Raw genomic sequence first — 17,452 nt, forward strand, 5'->3', positions numbered from 1 at the left:
CATTTAAAATAACTGTAGTGAAGGGAGATTTGCCCTCTTGTAATCCAATAGGAAGTATGATGTAGACACAGGAAGAGACAGATAGATAAGAGGAGTGTCACAGAGGCTTGAACACATGCAGCTAATATGTGGTGTAAGGTGTGTTGACTCAGCTCAAAAGAGTCAGAAGGCTTTGGCTAGCAATAAATGAGATTTATTCAAGGGTATTAGGGTTTACAAATGGGACATTCAGGTAGGCAATGCCAAAAGTTTTCCAAAGCAGAAAGAAAAACTGAGAGTTTTTATAGTAAAAAGTACATTCTTAAATAGAGTTCATCCTGCATTCTTAGCCCATGAGTCGGTTCAGGATGGTAAGCTTCACATGTCCCGTGATCTGGACAATGGAATAATTTCTTCTGGAGGTCATTCATATGGTCATCTGAGGGTTTGATGTATGTGCAGGTATTGATGCACAACCAGCAGCTGTGTATGCAGGTATTGACGCAGGACTGGGAAGTTCAGAAGTTTTAGTTCCTAGGATAGTTAAGGCAAGAATACAGTCATTTGTGCCTCAGCTTACTTTATTTTGATAATTTAGCAGCTTGACCATAGTGACTCCATTTTATTTCTTCACTCCATTCTGTTTCTTCACTCCGTTCCTTCATTCTACTAATCATTTTGCTTGGGTAAAGGCGATTGAGTTGATTTAATAAGTGATGCTGGCATCATGGACTGTATACTAGTATATGCATGAGAACAAAGCTAATTAACCTTAGAAGCCATAGAAAAATCAATTTCAGATGGTTTAAGCTCTCTCTATAAAAACTAATACATGGCCCTAGTTGGTTTGGCTAAGTGGGTAGAGAGTCGGCCTGCAGACTGAAGGGTCCCTGGTTAGATTCCAATCAAGGGCACATGCCCAGGTTGCAGGCTCATTCCCCAGTAGGGGGTGTGCAGGAGGCAACCGATCAATGGTTCTCTCTAATCATTGATGTTTCTATCTCTCCCTCTCCCTCTCCCTTTCTCCTCTCTGAAATCAATAAAAATATATTAAAAAACAAAAATAAAACTAAAATTTATAGGAAAGTTTAGGAGTTGGGAAACATTTTTAAAAAGGACAAGAACCTCAGAAATTGTAATGACAACATAATACTGTAAACAAAACCAAAAGGCAGACTGAAAACAATACTGCTAACAAACAGGACAGGGACTTAATCCGTTTAATATATAAAGAGACCCTACAACATTTTTTTTAATTGTTTTATTGCTTAAAGTATTACAAAGAGTATTACATATGTGTCCTTTCCCCCCCCCCCGCCCTTGACAATCCCCCATCCTCCCCTACCCCCCAGTGTCTTATGTCCATTGGTTATGCTTATATGCATGCATACAAGTCCTTCGGTTGATCTCTTACCCCCCTCCCTCCTGCCCCCCCAACCCTCCCTGGCCTTTCCGCTGCAGTTTGACAATCAGTTTGAGGCAGCTCTGCCTCTGTATCTATTATTGTTCATAAATTTATAATGGTCTTTATTATCCATGAATGAGTGAGATCATGTGGTATTGGTTTAACCATATGAATTGGTACTTCTCAGAAGGCAGAAGTCAATAACCTGAAAACGTTTAAGACAAGATGTTCACCCCTATTGGTGGCACAAGAAGTTCATGTGAAAATATTAGCAAGGGATTTGATACAAATAGAAGAAGGGGGACAACAGCCAGTGCTGGGAAGGATGAAAGGAAACAGTTGTTCACATGCATTGATGATTGGAGTGTGAATTGCCTTAAAAACTAAAATGCACATGCCTTTGTCTCAGCAATCCCGTGTTTGAGCATCCAGCCCACAGACAAAAAAGCATCTATACTTTATTATGGAGGTTTATTATGGCTGTATTTGTAGAGGCCAAGGCTCAAAGATGATAAGTGTAGAACATTTTAATGGAATGATACAGTTTTTACAAACATCATTACCTGGAATGATGTTAGGTAAATATTTCCAAGTTTAGAACAATGTGTGTGATCCTAGTTTTACAAAAGAACAAGCACTTGTTTTTATTTGCAGGTGAGACTTTATAAGAATCTTTATGAGCACAGAGAAAAAACGAGATTTTTTAAGCACTTAAATGGGATTGATAAATAGATTGAAGGCAGCTGGGGTGTTAGTGTTAGTGTCTTTACTGTTTTTCCATGGTTACAGTTAAATGATGTATTAAGTGAAGCACATTATAAAACACTGGAGGCCCAGTGCATGAAATTCGTGCACAAGTAGGGTCCCTAGATCTGGCTGGCAATCAGGGCCCATCTGTGGGGCGACTGGCAGGGTGATTGGGTCCCTCACTCGCACCCACCTAGGCTGGCCTGGCATCACCCGCTCGCCAGCCCCACTCCCTGCTGCTGCCGGTGGAGGCCTGTGGGCTGGGGGCAGCTCCTGCTTTGAGTGTCTGCCTCCTGGTGGTCAGTGCATGTTATAGCAAACGGCTGTTACACCATTCAGTCGATTTGCATATTAGGGTTTTATATAGATAGATTGGGACCATAAGATTTAGTTACCTTAAAAGATGTGACTTTCCACTGTGGAGAACAGTATGGCATTTCCTCAGAAAACTAAAAATGGAACTCTCTTTTGACCCAGTGATCCCACTTCTAGTAATATATCCCAAGAAACAAACAACACCAATCAGAAAGGACATATGCACCCCTATGTTCATAGCAGCACAATTTACCATAGCTAAGATTTGGAAACAGCCTAAGTGCCCATCAGCAGATGAATGGATTAGAAAACTGTGGTACATATACACAATGGAATACTATGCTGCTGTAAAAAGAAGGAATTCTTAACATTTGCAACGGCATGGATGGACCTGGAGAGCATTATCCTAAGCGAAATAAGTCAGTTGGAGAAAGATAAATATCACATGATCTCACTCATTTGTGGAATATAATGAACAACATAAACTGATGAACAAAAATAGATCCAGAGACAGAGAAGCATCGATCAGACCGTCAAACCTCAGAGGGAAGGCAGGGGAGGGTGGGGGTAAGGGGGAGAGATCAACCAAAAGACTTGTGTGTATGTATATAAGCATAACCAATGGAGACAGACACCAGGGGTGTGAGGGCATGAGTGTGGTGGGGGGGGCGGGGGCAAAGGGGGGATAAGAATACATGTAATACCTTAATTAAGAAAAAAAAGATGTGACTTTGAGTATATGTGTAAGAGCAAATCTGGAATAGATTATTTTAGGGAATTGTGGCAAGGTAGATTTCTTTTTTTTTCTTTTTTACAAAAATATATTTTTATTGATTTCAGAGAAGAAGCTGGGGGCGGGGGGGGAGGGAGGAGGGAGAGAGAGAGAGAGAGAGAGAGAGAGAGAGAGAGAGAGAAAGGAAGGAAGAAAGGTAGATACATCAATGATGAGAAAGAATCATTTTTCGGCTGCCTCCTGTGGGGATGGAGACCTGACCAGGAATTGAACCGGGACCTCCTGGTTCATAGGTTGATGCTCAACCACTGAGCAACACCAGCCAGGCTAACCTTGATTTCTGATTTATTTGTTATATGTGATTTTTTTTTTACACAAATACGTATTTTGCAGCTAGAAAAATGAAAGACAAGGGGAATAACTCTTGCCTAGTTTAGGATGTTGCCTAGAGCCAGATGTGTCCCCAGCACTTCAAAGATAAGGCAACCCCCAAACTTAGTTCCTGAATTTACTATAGTGGCTCGATGAGAATTCCAGCTCTTAGCTGCTATACTTACCTCCTTAATAACTCTGTTTTGGGAGCTGGTATGTATTACATGGCTTTATTACCGTCGGTACTCACAAATGTTAGAGGAAATTGAAAAACCTTAGGTTAAGAGTTTGGAGTAAAGTGCAAAAATACATCAATAGACAATGAAGTTATTCAGTACTCGTGTAGAAGAAAAACTAAAAGTGGAAGAAAATACAGATAGTATGAGAGGCGATATAGATTAGGGTTTCAGATAACTAGGTATACTTCTTGGCTCTGTTACTGGGTGCCTTTGGGTAAACTTGGTATCCTCGTAAGTTTGTTTTCTCCATTTATAAAACAGGGATAATGATAGCACTTGCAGAGTTGTTTAGATAAAATGAGATGGCACATGAAACATATAGTAAGCACTGAATTTTAGTTCTTATAGGCATGGGTGGAAGTCATTTTTATTCGTGTGGCAGGTGCTGTGGGATGTCAGCTCCAGCTTGAATTTTCCTCTTCCTCTACAAGTGTTTAACTATTTCCACATGTGTTGGCTCACCCGCATTATTTCTGTTCTTTCTGGAAGGTTCTAGTAGAGGACTGTATTCCGGTACTGAAGAGGTACGCCAAAGAAGGGAGAGAGTTTGATTATGTGATTAATGATTTGACAGCTGTTCCAATCTCCACATCTCCGGAAGAAGGTAGATTTTGTTTTGTTTTTAACCACAAGAACGGAAATGTTCATGGAAATGTTTTTCTTCGCACCATGTGAGAATGATAGGATGTTGGAGATTATCTAGTTAAGTGTCTTCATTTTTTTTAAAGGTAGTTAAACTGAGGCCCACGGTGGAAAGATGGCTGTATTTGGCTTTGGTCAAATCCTGTCCTGTTCCTAAATGAGCAAATTAACTGTCATTTGAAACAAACATGAAATAAAATGACTCATAATTACATCACTAATACATTAGCTTGTTTGATAATTTGCCCTAGGTGATTTTTAACCTGTAATGGGACAAACTGGTGACCTGCCTAAACAACGCCAGAGACAGTTCCTTTCTCAAACCCCAGGCTTGAAATCACTGCTGGGTTGGGGTTTGAGTGTTAATGATTTTTCTATAACCTTGTCTTCCTGCTGAGTTTTCAGGCTGGATCCCTATCTGATGACCTTTGCAGTTTCTCTCTTGAGATGTTGCTGCTTATCCCCCTTACTTAAAGCTGTCGTCTTGCAGATTTCAACCACTGCCTTTTGTGTCGAATCTTTATTGGTGTTCTCAAGTAAAACACATTTGCTTTTGACCCACTTGGGTATGTGCACATGTGTACAAGATACCCAATTTATATATTCACTAGAGACCCAGTGCACAAAAATTCGTGCACTGGGGGTGGGGGGTCCTTCAGTCCCGCTTGCCCCCTCTCACAGTCTGGGAGCCATCAGGGGATGTCCTACTGACGGGGAGTGGGCTTAAGCTGCAGTCAGGCCTCCTTCTGTGGGAGGCGACTAGGCCGATCATGGGAAGGCAGCACCCCATCACCCCACTGCTGCTGCCACTGCCAGCCAGTAGGCCCTCGCTTCTTAGTGCTGGCCCTGCCCCCTGCCCACTGGTGGGAAGGGGGCAATCTTGGGCCAGGCCGGCGGGGGGAGGGGCTGTGGGAGGTTGAGGCACAGCAGGTCGCACCCCATCTAACCTCTGCAGAGGCGTGGCGCTGGGACCAGGAGAGGAGGCAACACCTCCGCTCCTGCTCCTGCAGCAGTGGCCTCGCCTTCGCTCCCACTCCTGTGGCGGCAGCCCCGCCTCCGCTCCCATGGTGGCCCTAGGCCAGGGGTCCTCAAACTACGGCCTGCAGGCCACATGCAAATACAAATATTGTATTTGTTCCCGTTTTGTTTTTTTACTTCAAAATAAGATATGTGCAGTGCGCATAGGAATTTGTTCATAGTTTTTTTTTAAGCTATAGTCCGGCCCTCCAACAGTCTGAGGGACAGTGAACTGGCCCCCTGTTTAAAAAGTTTGAGGACCCCTGGACTAGGCCCTTGTGGCCTCTGTGGCTTTGTCCGCATGGATGTTCGCTCTAATTAGTATATTACCATTTTATTAGTATAGATAAGTGAGAATACATTTTCATTGATTAATAAGCTCTTCAATATTGGGTCTTAAGCTCAAGGCTCTTTCTTTGGTATTATTGAGTATTGATGCATTTTGTTTCTGATGCATGCAAACCCATATTTAATAAACCTACATTTTTCAACATCCAGATTCCACATGGGAGTTTCTCAGACTGATTCTTGATCTCTCCATGAAAGTACTGAAACAGGATGGGAAATATTTTACACAGGTAGGCTTCTTAACTGTTCCCCACCCCCCAAACTCTTAATAAGCATTTTCTATTTTGAAATGTGAATGCATGTTCATGCAATTTATGTCTGGTAAGGATAGAACAACATAATTATGATCTTTGAAGCAGTAAGTTTGTAAATAGCCGACCTGGCATCTTTTGGGAATTAATCAGCTTTTGTATTCTGTTTGTTACCGGATTTATCAACCTTGGGCTCTGGCTGTAGTATGAGCTGCTGCCACGAGATGGAGACAGAGATTGTGATTTCCCCCTTTATAGGAAATCTGCAATGAAACCTGCTCAAAGTCAGCTTATTCTTATAAAAGCAACCCACATTCAGTGAGTTGGGGAACTTTCACAAGTGGAGCTAGGAGGAAAGTGGAACTGTTTTCTTTCATTGAGAATATTTGTCCAGTGGACTGCCTTCTCAGAGAATTGATATCTCAATAGGGAGGATTAATAAAAACACTACCTTAACAGATCACCATGGCCCATTCATTAAATATTAATGATCCAGGCCTTGATAACTTGCCTTTGCCAACTGACTTTTATGAAAAATCACATTATATGCTCAGGACTGTGCCAGTTTCCAAGAAATTCAAAAGCTGTATTAGGACATGTTTCCTGTCCCTGCATTCATTACAGTTGGAGATGCCAGGCTATCTCATTTGATCATACCCAGGAATGATAAATGGTTGAATGTGTGATGGCATACATGAACTAAGGAGGTTGTAGGCCCTTGAAGAAGCAGTGGTCAAGTCAAGAGTGCAGGGTGGTTTGATTCTGGATATACTGATATAATTGCCACAGTGCAATATTTTTTTTTTTACTGCCAGGTGATAAGCTCAGAAGACACCCTTGGTTTACACCAAAGCATGTCAAACTCATAGGCTAACACTAACACGGGCCAAATAAACAAATTTAAGTTTATGTGGGCCTCAAAAAACAGAAGCTTCAATTTTCATAGAAATGTAGGTTTATTTCAATAGAGACATGCTGAAGACAAAGGGCTGAAATAAATGAGTCATCGTTAACATAAAATAATAGGACATTTTAATAAAAATTAATATTTTTTCTTGAACATTAACTTACCAGACACTGAATAACTGCACAAATTTAATAAGTATAACGCAAATAAACCTATTTTTCTTGTTCTCCGAAAGTGAAATATTTCCTGTTGCGCACACCAAACAGGTCAGTCCAAGACTAATGATGTGGCCATCGACTGCTAAACTATTTGCTGCTAGTATTAGTGGAGAGAAGTGGTGCGCCTATGCGTAAGATGCGTAAGGGAAGTGAATGCAACACGATTCTAGTCATCAGTCATTAGCAAACGTTGTAGTTTGTTATTAATAATTATGTATAACAGGATATTGTAAAAATTAAGTTACAAATTTTTTTTAAATTTTATTTTATTGTTTAAATTATTACAGATAGGAGTACATATGTCTCCTTTTTTTCCCCCCCATTGATGTTCCCCCGGCCTCCCCCACCCCCTGGCACATGCCCTCACCCCCCCCAGGGTCTTGTGTCCATTGGTTATGCTTATATGCATGCATACAAGTCCTTCGGTTGATCTCTTACCCCCCCCCAAGGGTTATGAAATTGTTATTAAAATGTTTCTTACATACCATTATATTGGCTGGGCTGCAAAAATATTCCTTGTGGGCCGCATGTGTTATACCCACCTCCCTTCCTCAAGTGTGTTGCTTCGAACTGGAGTAAGACAATAGAATAGGGTGGTGAAGGCCTGGGGCAGAGGGTGGAGGCATATTAGAAGAGGTCAATGGGGGAAAAAGGAGACATATGTAATACTTTCAACAATAAAGATAAAAAAGAAAAGAACTGGAGTAAGGTTTAGATGGGATGAAAGTGTTGTTTGACCTGTTGCTTGGTGATTGACAAAAGCTAAATGTTTCTGCTTAAAATTGCTTGCATCACAGTACCGAGTTCCTAATGTCATTGGTGTCACTGTGACCTTGTCATTGTGCCACAAAGCTGGGGAAAGCATCATGGAGTGCCTGGATTTTGGCTCTGCTGGATGGGGGATCTGATCTGAATCTGGGAGAGAATTGCTTTCACAGGACTAGGAGGCATATCCTGAGACTTGGCCTCCCTCCCTTTACTCCCCACTCCCCATTAAGTCTAGGTTTTTTGATAATGTGTGTGACATTCATGTAAATTATAATGCAAAGTATAAGCAAACTCTGACTCCCCTAACTTGAGAATTGGACATTGCCAGTACCACTGACACATCTCCATCCCTCCCTAATCCATGCCCACCTTCTAGAAGTAAACTACCTTTAGTGTTGTTGGGTTTTTTATTCCTGTGCTGTTCTTTATAGATGTTTCACATATTTGTGATATACTAAATCATTATATTGTATAGTTTTCCTTGCTTTTGAACTCAATAAAAATGGAGTCCTTAAGGATGTATACTTTTGCACCTGCTTTTTACATACAGAAGTAATACATGCTAACTGTTAAGTTTAGAAGACACAAGCAATACAGAAATCTAAAGTAAAAAACTAAGATTCACTTACCCACATCTAACATGGGTCAAGGAGAACTTTCTAGAACTGAAGCTACTGAATTGGGATTTACTCCCTTGGAGTGCAACCCCCCCCCCCCATGGCCCCATTATTCCCTTTCTCTCATCCTTAATAAGTGCTTAATTCTTTGCTATTAGATTTTTGTTCTGCATTTTCCATGTGTCTTTCTTAAGAAAATTTAAAAAAAAGTAGTTCTATTTAAATAAACAGGAAAGTGGAATGCATCATGTTACTTTTTTGGGTAGGTCTCTATTTGTGGTGAGTTTATTTTCTTTTTTAAGCTGCTTTTTGACAGTGTTGGGGAAGAACAAATTGAAAGTATCCTATTTCCTTACCACATTCTCTGTGAGGAGGTTCTCCCGTTATCCCTCTGTGAAGAGAGTGTGGTGTCAATTTTAGGATGGCAAGGGAAACCATTGAACTGTGTATGTCGGTGGCATTTCTATTCTACAGCTTCCCCAGGGGTGATGTGCTCTAAAAACAACCAGGCAGTGTTTTCTATTTGTGAGTCTTAAATTACACATGTGGTGTTTATATGCTCTCATGCTGAACTTGATGTTGAAACCAAATTATATGCTGGCCAAGGGCACTTTGGCCAAATCCCACTGCAGGACCTAGATGATGGGTTACTAAACTGGCTGGCACTGAAGGATGACGTCATGCTGAGCGAATGTGCTAAGTTAAAACCACCAAGGCCAGTTCTCAGAATAGTTCCGTCTACCGGCTTGCCCATGGCTGGCTGGTTGATTGGTTTTGAAAGATTATCCTCAAAAATGCTTACATCACAGGCTGTCTTAACTTGTGAATAATTTTCATCTTATATTGTACATGCCTATTTTTTTGGCAAATTGACAGTGAGATTCTTTTGAAGAAATAGAATCAGCACATACATTCATTAGCCCTCTGAATGTTATGAACTTCAGTGGTTAAAAGAAAGTAGGTGGTGCCCAGCCAGTGTTGCTCAGTGATGGAGCATTGACCTATGAACCAGGAAGTTATGGTTCAATTCTGATCAAGGGCACATGCCCGGGTTGTGTGGTCTTGATCCCTAGTAGGGGACTTGCAGGAGGCAGCTGATTGATGATTCTCTCTCATCATTGATGTTTCTATCTCTCTCTTCCTCTCCCTCCCTCTCTAAAGTCAATAGAAATATGTTTAAAAAAAAGAAAATAGGTGGCCAAAAAAAGAAAGAAAACAGGTGGCATTAAATGCCGATCTTATATTCTAAGTCTATTATGAAAGCACTTGGGGAGATAATGTGCTAAAATGATAGACCCTACCCCCAGCCTACTAATTGAAAATTTGTATTTTAGCAAGATCACCTATGATTCCTGTGTACACTAAACATTGAGAGCCACTGCTTTCCAGTGCTGGTTCTCCTTCAGAGAAGGCCCACACTGGCATGATCCTGAAGCCCCACTTCCACAAGGTCTGGCAGCTGTGCATTGTCACATGGTTGAACCACCACATGCGGGATCCAACAGTGCAAGGCCCAGCAAGCCAAAGCATGCCCTGTATCCAGACCCATACTGTCCATGGAGAGATGCCCCACAGTGAGGTACCTCAGCACAGTGTGAGCCAGCAGGGGCTTCAGCTTGGAGGAATTAGAGTGACTGGCATCCATAAAAAGGGTGGCCCGGACCATTGGGATCTTGGTGGATCCGAGGAGGCAGAACAAGTCCACTGAGTCCCTGCAGGCCAACGTGCTGCGGCCTGAAGGAGTACCGCTCCAAGCTCATACTCTTCCCCAGTAAACCCGAGGCCCCCAAGAAGGGAGACAGTTTTGCTGAAGAACTCAAGTTGGCCACCCAGACAGGAACAGTCATGCCCATAAGGAATGTTTACAAGAAGGAGAAAGTCAGGGTCATCACTGGAGGAGAAGAACTTCAAGGCATTCACCAGTCTTTGCGTGGCCTGCACCAGTGCCCAGATCTTTGGCACCTGGGCAGAAAAAGCCAAGGAAGCCTCAGAACAGGATGTTGAAAAGAGAAAAGAAAGTGCTGTTGGCAACTTGTGATGAAAAAATAAAAAGTTTAGAAGCAGTGCTGTAGAACCATGCAGATGAGGTATCCATTTAGCAGCTCTACCATGTCTCTTGGCCAGCATCTCTGATTCTCTTCACCTTTTTTTTTTTTTTTTTTATTCTCACACAGTGGCTGCTGCAGCTCCAAATGTTACATCTAGGTTATAGGCTAGAAGAAAATTGAAGGGGTGGGCCACTGTTCATTCTTGATTGTCCAGAATACAATACTTTCCCTGTAGCCCCCTAGCAGATGTCTACTGTATTCGTTGACCACCCTGATCTGCTTGTGAAGTAGATCAGAGGTGGCAAGAAAGGCAGAAAATTTAGAACAATGAAGTCAAGAGAAAATGTTTGATAAGGACTGGAACTGGGCAATACCCTTAGTGTATCTATCGTGAATGAACTTTTGCTCTCTTATGCCTTAAGTCAAATTTCAGGGAGAGCATGGGGAGTAAATATAGTTCTATGCCAATATCTTAGACTGTTATGATGGTCATAGTTTAAGCCAGTGATGCTCGTTTTTTTGGTTGATTTTTCTTTGTTAAATGGCATTTAAATATATAAAATAAATATCAAAAATATAAGTCTTTGTTTTACTATGGTTCCAACTATCAAAAAATTTCTATATGTGACACGGCACCAGAGTTAAGTTAGGGTTTTTCAAAATGCTGACACGCCGAGCTCAAAAGGTTGGCCATCACTGGTTTAAGCCCTCTAGAAACAGAGAATATTATATATAGATATAGATATAGATATAGATATAGATATAGATATAGATATATCTATCTATCTATATATCTATATCTATATATATATCTATATCTATCTATATCTATATCTATATCTATATCTATATAGATAAATATATATATCTACCTATATATCTATATATATATCTATATATCTGTGTGTATATATATATATACACACATTTTTTTTAATTTGGAAAAAAGGGGAGGAGGGAGGAGGGAGCCGGCCCTCAGCCCCCCTGGGAAAGGGGCCGCATCTGCCGCCACCCACCAGAATATATTTTTGACACATTATTCTAAATGCAGTGTGAGTACTGGGAAAACTTACACTGAATGGGTTTTGTGTATGAATCTTTGCTATTGCATGGTGTTGATACAAAGGCTGTGTCCCTAAATGAGAAATTGGTCTCGCTTGTTTTGTATTGTCTCATCCTCTAATCATTTGAAATGGCTTTGGTAAATGAGGTAGAAGAAGAATGAACTAATGGATCTATAAATAGAGCTCAGGGCAATTTTTGAAAGTACAGAAACCATATCTCATTTTCAAAGACGAGCTTTTACCGAAAGCTAGAATTGGTCCCATTTATTTATTAGCGACCTTCAAATGAGTGGGACCCTCAGTGGACTCCAGTATCCCATTGTTTGCTTTTCTCTCTTTGATTTAGGGGAACTGTGTCAATTTGACAGAAGCCCTGTCACTCTATGAAGAACAGCTCGGACACCTGTATTGTCCTGTGGAATTCTCAAAGGAGATCGTCTGTGTCCCTTCATACTTGGAATTGTATCCTTTGACCTGATCGTTGTGTTGGCCAGATCAGAACACCAAGTCAATCCCATGCCAGCTTAACATTTTGAATAAACAGAATTCTCTGTAGTATATGAGGCCCCAGTTTCCAAGCGTGGCTGCACATTGGAAGCCCCTGGGATCTTTAAAACAATCCTGATTCCTGGGTCCTGCCCTCAGATTCTGGCGTGTGGCCTGCTACAGCTCCCAGTTGGTTTTCATGTTCAGGCACCACTGGTTCTGACAGGTGGTCCCCAGCCCTGCAGCATCATCTGGGAAATAGTTAGATGGGCAAATTCTTAAGCCCCACCCGGCCTGCTGCCCGATGAGAAAAGCTGGAACTGGTGACTGGCCTTACTTAGCCAGCCCCCCCAGGGGATTGACGTGCACATTGAAGCTTTAGAACCCCAGCTGTTGCCGGCAAAAAGACTAAAGACATGCCTTCTACTTCTATCTTACGATGATCCTACTTTACTATCAGTTTCTACACTTGATTCTGATTTGCAATAGAAATCGAGAGCTAGAAATAATGTCGGGGTCTCAAACTTAACGTTGGTATTCTCTATTAGGGCCACTTAGTAAATTTAATCCCTAGAAATAAGAAAAGAACTGGGGGGTGGGCAGACCAGAATGAGAGCATTGCCACTGGAAATTTATAATGGGTTTCCTCCTCCTCAAAGGCACACTGGAGGGTGCAGACAAAGCATTGCTTTCTTGAGGTGGCGGAGTTTCCTGTGATTGCTGCTGGCCTGCAAGGTGGGGCAGGTTCTGACAGACAGGAGGCCATAACCTGCCACCCCCCCCCCCCGCAGGGTCCTCCCTGGGATGCTTTGAGTGCTCTGTGCTTGCTGGGCCATGTTCTTCCTTGCCTGTGGCAGACTTTAACACCTCTCCCCCTACTAACCATCCACCTTCATCAGGGCTCTTCTCTAGAGCATTTTTATAGTCAGGTCTGTGTTTCTCTCTGGAAATGCAACCAGACAACCAAGGGGTCCGAGCTGCCTGTCACTACATGAGCCAACTCAGCAGAGACAGGGCTGAATCATATATGAGTGTTTATTCCAATACTGCCGGCAGGATGGGAGAGCAGCAGGTCATCTACAAAAATCTGCTCTGCCCCCCACCATAAGCCAGCTGCTTATATTGGGTAGGAGGACAAAGATTACGTGGGGAAATAGGAATTACAGGCATGGGAAGGTGGGCACGGGATAATCATACAAGTCATGGGGGCTGCGGGGGTGTGTGGAGGGAGTGTGGTCACAAAGGGCAGGCGCCTCACGGTGCCCCAGGACCAGATTACAGGCAATAGAGGCTGGGGTTGTAAAGCGCAGGTGCCTCCAGGACTAGATTGCTTCAGCCACGAGGTTGTAAATCTTTCCATAACGATAGGCAGTTCTCAGGGCAGGAGGATGGACTGCATTCCGATGTTAGCTCCCCTGTCCCAGGGCGTACAACTCCCAGCCAGGTTAGAATGTGTTTCCTCTACTCAGAACAGAACCATCACGGTTAACAGAGCATGATTAAGATTTCTTATCATTATAATTAGTTTCCAATATTCTATTTCTGCCCCTAACAGAAAGCCTTGAGAAATCAGTTGATAACATTTGGAAAAAAGGCTTCAGCTTGGGCTCCGGCTCTTCTCCGTCCTTCCACCTTTTTTTTTTTTCCTCTTCTTGCCACCTCCCACATTCTCCCCGCTCCATTTCTCACCTCCCTCTTGTTTGTGTCTCTTCCTCCCACCCTTGTAAGAATTTCCTAAAACATCTTAGAGATCTTGAAAGCAGCACTATTACCTTTTCTCCGCACACCCCTCCCCAACTCAGTGTCATAGGTTGGTGAGTGTCCAGGCTGCCAAGTGGGTTATGGAAGAGGCCTTCATTCTCATTGCCTCAATGCTGTCAGCCAGCAGTTTTCAGCCAGGGTGCCGCAAGAACTTTTAAAACCTGCAGTCCTGGCTAGTCAGGGCCACTGACCTCTTTTCCCTTATATTGTCAAGTAAAAAAATGACAGCAGCCAACACAACAGTAGCCATCTGGTATGAATGAATCAAAATGATACTTCTTTTGTCAGATTGGCAAAAAGTATAACAGTTTTTGGTGTGCCGCAGAATTTTAATAATTAGTAAAATGTGCCATGAGATGAAAAGGATTGAAAATTGCTGCTCTAAGCGATTTTTGTAGGCCAGCAAATTGTTAACGTAAAAAACATTTAAACCTGTAAAGAATTTTGTGAGTTAATTTGAGCCATACTGTCAGGGAAGCAGAATTCAACGTATTGAGATAGTGCCTCTTATAATGGTGGGTTTTTTACCTTGTTTTATACATTACAATCAAAGGAGGAGACATAAGTGGGGTTAAGTGAAATTCATTGGTGATAGAGTAGGGAGGCGGGATAAAGCAAAGCGCCAGACCTCTGGGATTGGATAGAAAGTAAAATGATAGACATGCTTCCTTTACACAGGTGGATAAAGGATAGTTAGCAGTCAACAAATAGCAAGATAATAACCATAGGTGTGTCCTGAGGGGTCCGGAAAAAGGGAAGTTAACGAGTGGCCCTGACATTTCACAGGTAAGTTATCTTGGATTCAAAAAGTCAATAGGCTCAGTAAAGATCTTAGTTGATCTTTGTCGGGGAAGATACTGGCCTAGGACATGACTACCCACTATAAGCTGCTTTTTAATTAAAGGTTTTCATTTCAGACCATCCTTTGTGGTTACTTTAGGTCTCTTGAGTTTGCAAGGCTGCCACACAGGCCTTTCCTGGGTTAGGCAGTTTAGCATGTGGCCCCTTTTCGTCCACCACATTTTAAGTGATAACCTGTTCTTTGAATTACCTGTTCTCATTCCTTGACTCCTTGTCCAGGTGGGTATTTTACACTGTTTGGAAGAAAGCTAAACCTTGAAGATCAATAGCCCCTCATCATGTGTGCTACAAATAGCCTTCCTGACCTGCACATGCTGTATATGCCATCAAAATGAGTCAGGCAATTGATTGTGAATTCCTTCAAGTTTTCTTTTTTTATTTTTTAATTTAAAAAAAGGCAAATGGAAAATGTATATTTTGATGACCTAGGGTGTTATTTTTTGAAAGTCAGCTGAAGGATGATTAGCTAGCATAGCAAAGGCTGCTAAATGCACTGAACCCTAGAATGTGATTTTTTTTTTACTTTTTTTTTTTTCTGTGTGGGCTGTTATTGTTTTTGTTTTGGTAGACTTTGAATTTGGTTGTTTGGAGGAATGAATATCACTGTTTTATTCTGGAGGGGAGTTCTTGATGGTGTTTCTTTCCCAAAAAAGGAATTGACTTACGTGGTTAAAATTTGGTGCTTTTATGAAAGTTAAAAAAAATTAATCAGCAATGCTTGGATTAAAATTACAAATGAGAAATTTCATGTGTCTGTTCTTTTATTTCAGTTAGGTCTCCTCTTTCTTACTTCCTACTGCACAGAGCAAAGGTGTCTCCTGGTCTTTTTTTAGTTCTCTTTTATCACTCCCGGTGTCATTTATCTCTTTACAATAGGATGGCCTTAGGGCCTTTTTTGAACAGTAGTAATGACTTCCATTTACCATTGTGGTAAATGATACACACAGCCTATTACATTCACCAGTTCTTCATTATAAAATTGACCTGAGGGTAGGAAAAGATTTGGCCTTCCTGTGAAGTTGAAAGTCAGAAGCTTTTTTCTGTCCCCCATATTACTTGTGTGTTAGATGTGGAAACAAAGATCAGTTTGGATGGCTGCTGTGAAGCTTGGGGAAGATTTTTGGATGCACAAATAGATGATAGTTTGTAGAGAGACCTGCAACCAGAACAACTTGAACTCGCCTAAGGAAGTGCTTGTAACTACTAGCTTGGTGTGTTTGTGGGAAACAACCCACATCAGAGGTGAGGGTATGTTGACTTGGCTGATTAGGTATCACTGAGTATGGGGGTATGTTCTCTCTTCCCATGACCAGCGCCGAAAGAGAGAACTCGGTAGGTGGGGGGAGAGTTCAAGAATCTTGAGTAGATGCCGAAACCGGTTTGGCTCAGTGGATAGAGTGTCGGCCTGCGGACTGAAGGGTCCCAGGTTCGATTCCGGTCAAGGGCATGTACCTGGGTTGCGGGCATATCCCCAGTGGGAGATGTGCAGGAGGCAGCTGATCGATGTTTCTCTCTCATCAGTGTTTCTAATTCTCTATCTCTCTCCCTTCCTCTCTGTAAAAAATCAATAAAATATATTAAAAAAAAAAGAATCTTGAGTAGAACGTTATGAGGGCTAAGGAAGAATGAAAAACGAGACTGAGACAGAAATAGAGGGAAAAGCTGGGCCTGGGTGTGGCATCTACACTGATAGATGAACAGAGCGCCTTCACTGAACTGCGTGTTTAATTTATACTCCCATACACCAGGCAGTTACCTCAGTCCTGGACAGGCCAGCTGGTGGGCTTGAGGAGCAGTCAGGAACCTGAGGGCGTGGCTCCACCTCAGGGCCCCTCCCACAGGGCGGGGCCAGTCAGAGGGAGGAGTCCTATTCATTCCTGGTGCTTGGCTGGATTTATAATAAATAAAACCCAATCCCCGACACCTGGGCAGCAAAGGTAAGAGTCAATGCTGAGAACACATCGCCATCTTGGTTAGATGTGTATCCAAGGATCGGCTCTGCCAGTCACCTTAGGTTCAGCTGACAATATTATAGGAAGCATGCCCATGTGTCTTCCCTGGGGGGCCCTCTACAACTAAATCATGTTTTAAAACAAAAGATTTATGCTTTATCAATAGAGTTCATTTATGGGGAATTTACAGTAAGCAAAACATTAAAAATGAAATATTCAATGTTCCTTTTGAGATAGAATTAGTGACAAACCAGAGCATTCTTCCTCACAAGATAGGTTTATGGTATCTGGCAGATAGTCTTTAAAAATGAGTGTGTGCCTACTTTTTTTCTTTCTATTAGATTGTCATGGAAGAAGAAACAGTAATATAATAAGAGGAGTTAAGATCATGTTGGAACTAGATTGGCTTTCAGCAAGTATTTTTCTTGTGCCTAGAGAAGTTAAAAATGGCATTGATAGAAGTTAAGAATCCTACCCACCCCTCAAATGCTTCTATAATGCTTTACAAAGGCTCTGTAAACTGTAAAATTAAAAAATAATGCTGGTATTACTGTTCAAATTCTGTTTTGGGTTAATAGAATGGGATGATTCCCACTTTAGAAAAGAATCCAAGTATATCTGGTGTCTGGAAATAGTGTTTACTGTTACGTGGATATGGCTTTATGCTTGAGGCCAAGGCTCAATCCACTGATAAATCTGGTGACATACAGGTCCTGCCAAGA

The 17,452-nt window shown here is 41.9% G+C and overlaps 1 protein-coding gene across 1 annotated transcript in view; it reads left to right on the forward strand.

Moving 5' to 3' along the window:
• Positions 1 to 15,521, forward strand: part of SMS (spermine synthase) — a 58,035-nt gene extending 42,514 nt beyond the window's left edge. Inside the window, exons 8-11 of the mRNA XM_081114974.1 lie at positions 4,280 to 4,394; positions 5,948 to 6,027; positions 12,017 to 12,132; positions 14,998 to 15,521. Coding sequence (XP_080971100.1) covers positions 4,280 to 4,394; positions 5,948 to 6,027; positions 12,017 to 12,132; positions 14,998 to 15,037 — 351 coding nt within the window. The 3' untranslated portion in view covers positions 15,038 to 15,521. The remainder of the gene's footprint in view (positions 1 to 4,279; positions 4,395 to 5,947; positions 6,028 to 12,016; positions 12,133 to 14,997) is intronic.
• Positions 15,522 to 17,452: the final 1,931 nt, after the last annotated feature.

This window comes from Myotis nattereri (assembly GCF_964212035.1).
Source record: "Myotis nattereri genome assembly, chromosome: X".
Lineage (NCBI taxonomy): Eukaryota > Metazoa > Chordata > Mammalia > Chiroptera > Vespertilionidae > Myotis > Myotis nattereri.